Raw genomic sequence first — 6083 nt, forward strand, 5'->3', positions numbered from 1 at the left:
TAGAGCAGACACTTGGAGAACCTCTGGGGTTGAGCTCAGGCTGAGCACAGGCTGATGTAATAGTCCAAAGATATTCCTCGTGCTGGAAATCCTCCCTCTGCTGATGGCAGAACACTGGAGCTCGGGGGTGTCCGCAGGCAGGACGAGCAGCAGCTCAGCGCAGCAAGCCGGGCCCTGCGGTGAGCGGCCTGCCCGCGCACGGCTCGCTGCGCCCCGGCTGCAGCACAGTGCTCTGAAGGGGAGACCCTTTCTCTGCCTGGTCAGCCCGTGAGCCGTGCTGGCAGGCGCGGGCAGCGGTCCCGGGCGCCTCTGCTGTCGGGAGAGCTGGAAGCAGGCGGTGGAAAAACCAGGAGATGCGGCTCTGCGCTGGCACCAAGCAGGGTCCGGGCAGCGCTCCCTGGCCAGCGTCGTGTGGCTGGAACCTGCCCATGGGCTGGGCCATGGGACACGGGAGCTTCTCCCGTCAGGTGTCCGTGGTTAACCCACCCCGGGCAGTGAAGGGTCAGGTGAGGGCACAGGTGTCAGCAGCAGCCGTGCTGTGCGGAGGGAGCCGGCGCTCCTGCTCGCCCGGCGCTCCTGCCCGCCCGGTGCTCCTCCGCAGCCCCCACCCTTCTCTCTTCCAGCTGGAAGCAGAAGCTGTGTTCCGGGCCATCACCATTGCCAGCCAGACCAACTGCCCTCTCTATGTGACTAAAGTGATGAGCAAAAGCGCTGCTGACCTCATCTCGCAAGCCAGAAAGAGAGGTGAGTGGCAGCTGCTGCTGCACGCAGCCTCGCGGCCGCCGCTGCGGTCCTGGACAGCTGGATTAAGTGAACCCTGTGTCCTCATGGCTCTTTTGCCAAGACCACCACTGTGCCTTGAGTGCAGCCCAGCGCTGCTTCTGCTGGGGAGCAGCTGGTTCAGGCTTGTGAAGGGCACAGGGACACTGCAGCAGGCCACATGAAGCCACCTCCTGTTGTCACATCAGGTGACATCAACATGTGAGTTGCAGGTAGGAGCAGGGCTTTGAATGCCAGTTTGTCTGGGGCTGTGAGCCTCGCTGTCCCTTCTGCACGCCCAGCACCTGAGGGCCAAGCAGGCAGCGGGGAACAGCCAGGCGGAGCTCTGGCTTTGGTAGTGCTGCGGAACAGAGAACAGCTCCAGACCCACCAAGGCAGCGTCCTTTCTGTCCCCCTTTCCAGGCAATGTGGTGTTTGGTGAGCCCATCACGGCCAGCCTCGGGACCGACGGGACGCACTACTGGAGCAAGAACTGGGCCAAGGCTGCGGCATTTGTGGTCTCTCCACCTCTGAGCCCCGACCCAACAACACCGGACTACATCAACTCCCTCCTGGCCAGGTGAGCGGCGGCTCTGCTGGGCGATGCTGCCCGCGGGGGGCGCGGACGCTGGCCTTGAGTAGGGAAGGAAGGGGTTAAGGAGAACCTGGGCAGCGTAGAAATTAGTCCGACCTGAGCTGCAGGTGTTTAATTAGCTGATGGATGAGAGTGGAGGGAGCACAGGGGAGGCACCATTAGCTTCGCATCAGTCACGAGGAAAATACCAGGGCAAGTAGTCATGAACCGTTTAAAATGCTTGCAGAAGGCAAAGAAATGAGGAGCAGCTAACACAGGCGTGTCAGCGAGAGCATTCACAGGACTGAGAGGCTCTTGTGCGGGTGGGGAACGGCTTGGATGGGGCAGGAAGAGGTGCAGAGGTGACAGGGGTCACGAGCAGGTGGCGCCACCGGTGCAGCGCAGAGCAGAGGTTTCCCCAGGGCGAGCGGGCTGGCGGAGCAGCGCGGAGCGCCGGGCCTGTAGGGGCAGATCGCACACACCCGGCAGGGATGGTGGATCCTTTGTTCACCCTGAAGGCAAGGGGACGGGGAAGGGATTTGCTGAAAATAGAGAGCAGACAATAAAAGCACTTCAGCAATTTGCTTTGACCTTTCCCAGTTATTCTCCATCCTCTCACTGGCGAGGCACGCGTAGCAGCCAGGGACACAGAGCTCACTGCTGGCCCCTGCGCGCCACGTGTGACTCACACACCCTACCACCCCGCCTGTGCACGTGGGGACTGGTCTGTGTTAGCCAGGGGTGCAAATGGAAATGACCTTTGAGGTAATACTGGAAACATCTCTGGTGAGATGAGCTCAGCAAGAGGCGTCTCAGCAGAGGGGTGTTAGCAAACCCTGGGTTGTGCCAGGGTGCGGGTGCCGTGGCTGGCCTAAGGGAGATGCTGCTGCATTTGGGGTCTGAATATGCAGCTCACCCTGGATCTCGCTGTGGTGAACAAGCAGGGTGTGCCTCTGCTCACTCTGGCTGTGTGAAATAGGTGCAGGTCTTAGGGAATGGCAGGGAAAAGTGAGCCGAGCTCCAGGACTGGCTTTCTAATCCTTCCCGTCCACTTCAAATTTGCCCCAGACCTCAAAGGAGAGGCAAGAATATGAGTCCCTGCAGCCAGAGGGGTCTGTCCTGACACCTTCCTGTGCTTTTTCTGTGAGGCCTCAGCAGGAGGAGGCGCTGCGAGGCTCCAGCTGGGCTGAGGCTTGTTTTCTTCACCGGGACAAATCTGGTGGAGATTAGGGAGCATGTTGTATGGTCAGGCTGGGCCTCTGGCTGTGTGGTCAGTCAGACATATGGCAGAAGTTATCAGAGGAAGATGGAGATTACCGGTGGATTAGGGCTGGTTCAGAGCCCCGAGCAGAGCCCTTGTGTCTGCGCCGTCCCAGGTCGGGGAGCCTGCTGCTCCAGGGCACTTGCCCTGCATGGGCAGCGCTGGGAACGGGCCTGTGCTGGTCTCCTTCCCTGCGCCCGGCAGCGGAGGCTTTGCGGTGCTGCTCCCCGGCTCCTTGGGCCCTGGCAGCAGCTGGTGGCTTCCAGGAGCCGCGGGCAGCGCTGGCTCTGCCGGCAGCGCTGGCTCTGCCCGGTCCTGCCTCTGCCGTCCTTGTCAGGAACGGGAGGGGTCGGGGCACCTCGTCCGACCGGTGACCCTTTCCGGCCAGAGGGGTCTGGATGGCAGCCCTGGGCAGCAGCTGCTGTAGAATGCTGCAGTGCCACTTTCCTGGGCCTCCTGGAGGCAGCTGCTCCTGGGGCCATCACTCCCTTCGTCCCGCTGTCAGACTTACATGTGGTGGTGGGCTGCGGCTGCCCCGGGTGCAGGAGCTGGTGGGACACAACAAAAGGGCTGCCAGGGACACTCCTTGGCTGGAGAAGCCTCTTCCTCCCCACGTGGCAGAAAGGCTGCTCTCCCAAGCAGGCGTGATTTGTCTTTTCCCTTTGTGTCAGTGCAAATACCGGAGTCTCGTGCGGAAGGACAGCTTTTGGCTTGGTGCAAAGGCCACCCTGCTCCCCGGCAGCCGAGCTGTTGACTCCTCCGGTGTGCGGGATGGCGTCCGTGCCCCGGGTGGGAGCGCGGCGCAGCGGAGCTGCAGGGACCGGCTCCACTGGGTGCTTCAGACTGAGGGGCTGTAGAAATGGGTGCAGAGTAAACTAGAGCTGAGCCAGGGCTGCCCGTGCCCAGGGGAGGTCCCGTCCCTTGTGTCCCTGCTGTTGTCTGACCACAGAATGACCGATGATGCTTTTGTCACCACTGCCCCTCAGTGGTGACCTGCAGGTTTCGGGAAGTGCCCACTGTACCTTCAGCACTGCGCAGAAAGCCATTGGGAAAGACAACTTCACGGCGATCCCAGAAGGGACCAACGGCATAGAGGAGCGCATGTCCATCATCTGGGACAAGGCGGTGGTAAGGTCGTGCCGGGGAGGGTTGACGGGCACCTCGGACGCCCCTGTCCTCACCCCGCAGAGCCGGGCTCCCGCCTGCACGTCTCCTCTCTGGCTTTGGGAGCCAAAACAAGGCAGAGCAGTGGCAGCAGCTGTCAGGGGTTTAGGTGAACAGCCAGGAGCTGTGACTGTGCCCCCACTTTTGGGTCTGTCGGTGCCCACAGTGAGATCAGCCAGAGCTGTCTGGGCCTTGCCAGCCCGTGGCTTGTGGGAGTGAGTCTGGGGCTTTCAGGGGCTCTTACTTTCCCTTTCCCCAAAAGAGCACTTATTTCTCTCTGTGTCTGAGCAGGCCACAGGGAAGATGGATGAAAATCAGTTTGTGGCTGTGACGAGCACTAATGCTGCAAAAATCTTCAACCTGTACCCACGGAAAGGGAGAATAGCAGTGGGCTCGGACAGCGATCTGGTTATATGGGATCCTGACGCAGTGAAGATCGTCTCGGCAAAAACCCATCAATCTGTAAGCCCTCTGCTGTCTGTGGGGACGCTGGAGGGCGGGCTGCGCGTGGCAGCGTGCCGGGGCTCCCTGGCTGCTGGGAGCTGTGCCCTGCCCAGGAGCAGGGACGGGGTCTGGGCCCCGGGCAGCGCAGCTGTGGCTGGGGGTGGAATATCTGTGAGCCCTGGGCTCTGCACGAGGCTTTTCTCACTCTGCTGTGCTGCTCTCCTCCTGAGCCTGGCCCGTGCAGGGGCAAGGACACACATTTCTCCTTATCTGGGTTCCTCTTCCAGGTACAAATTTTTCCTGGTGTTGCCATTGTGCTTTATTCATGCCTGACCTCAAGCCTAGGTCATGCCCTTCTCTGTCGTTGGAGTCCTTGCTCACACCAAACCCTAAAGCAGCGGGTCCTGGTTCATGCTGGGGGCTCTGGTGGGTTCCTGGTGTGACGGACTAGTGAACTAAAAGAGGCCTCTGGGGCAGGCAAGGCTGTTACCGGTGTCCTCTCCCTGCACTGGGACTTCAGGAGTGAGGTGTGGGGACTACACAGCCCTGAGCAGGCAGCGCTCATGTCCCTCCTGACCATCATCCCCTGGTTGCTGCAGGCGGCTGAGTACAACATCTTTGAAGGGATGGAGCTACGTGGGGCCCCGCTGGTTGTCATATGCCAGGGCAAGATCACGCTGGAGGACGGGAACCTGCACGTGACCCAGGGGACCGGACGCTTCCTGCCCAGCAGCCCTTTCCCTGACTATGTCTACAAGCGCATCAAAGCCAGGAGGAAGGTGAGCAGACGGGGATGCCAGGAGGCAAACTTGGGACACCATTAGCCCAAATTACCGTTTTCCCTAATAACTGTTTGGTTTTCCTCTGCTGTTCTCACTGGACCGTAACCCAAGGGGTAGCTTAGGCTGGGGTAGAGAGCACTGACGATGGTGATGGTGTGCCAGCACTGGGTCAGCAGCAGGTGATGCCTGCCCTTGTTGCTGCCCTGTTGCAGCAGGAGTCTGGAGAGGAGTGCTGAGTTAAAAATGAGGAGACTGGGCAAAATGGCCTTGTCCTTGCCATCCCTGCGGCAGGAACGTGCTGAGGGATTCGCTCTTCACTTGCTGCAGGGCGGGAGGGCAGGGACCCGTCACACGGGCAATGGGGCTGTGCCCACCTCAGCGCTGCGGGGAGGGCTCGGGCGTGCGGGACGCAGGGACACGGGGCTGCCGGTGTGAACCGCTGCTGCGGTGGGACAGGGAGCCAAGGGTCGCTGGAGCCTGACACTGCCAGGGCAGGGGAGTGTCACTGTCCTCTCCTGTGACAGATGGCGGAGATGCACGCCGTGCCCCGGGGCATGTATGACGGACCCGTGTTTGACCTGACCACCACCCCCAAGGGGGGCACCCCTGCAGGCTCAACTAGGGGGTCCCCCACACGGCAGACACCCCCTGTCAGGAACCTCCACCAGTCTGGATTCAGCCTGTCAGGTGAGCACACATGGCGGCTGGGCCGGGAGAGCACAGGGCCACTGGCCACGCTGGGCTGGGGGCAGCCGGGAGCGGGCCTGGGACAAGCGAAGCGGAGCATGGCAGGGCGAGACCCTCTGTGTCCCTTGGAGGACAGGGCCAGAGCTGGCTCTGTACCCTCTGCATCTTGCAGTAGAAGGGAGGAGGACCTGGCCGTGGAGGTGCCAGCGCAGCATCGGACCCTGCTCTTGCTGCATGGGTCTGCTTACAGAGGAGCCTCTGCAGAGGCGTTCGAGCCGCTGCTGCTCTCAGGGTTGTTTCTGGGGTGGGAGAGGAGCCAGTTGCTGCACTCAGCCTTGGGAGGCCCTCAGCAAGACCCCCGGCTGCCTGACTGCGCGCTCCTGTGACTGCAGTGCTCTTAACTTCTTTTTCC

General features: G+C 61.5%; 1 protein-coding gene across 2 annotated transcripts in view; it reads left to right on the top strand.

Annotated features, from left to right (window-relative positions):
* DPYSL3 (dihydropyrimidinase like 3) overlaps nt 1-6083 on the top strand; it is a 31945-nt gene that overhangs the window by 25206 nt on the left and 656 nt on the right. For both annotated transcript variants that reach the window (XM_065848919.2, XM_065848921.2), the window contains exons 8-13: nt 624-744; nt 1183-1339; nt 3581-3722; nt 4050-4220; nt 4802-4981; nt 5509-5671. In XM_065848919.2, the coding sequence (XP_065704991.1) occupies nt 624-744; nt 1183-1339; nt 3581-3722; nt 4050-4220; nt 4802-4981; nt 5509-5671 (934 nt within the window). The remainder of the gene's footprint in view (nt 1-623; nt 745-1182; nt 1340-3580; nt 3723-4049; nt 4221-4801; nt 4982-5508; nt 5672-6083) is intronic.

This window comes from Patagioenas fasciata, chromosome 14 (genome assembly GCF_037038585.1).
Source record: "Patagioenas fasciata isolate bPatFas1 chromosome 14, bPatFas1.hap1, whole genome shotgun sequence".
Taxonomy (NCBI): Eukaryota; Metazoa; Chordata; class Aves; order Columbiformes; family Columbidae; genus Patagioenas; species Patagioenas fasciata.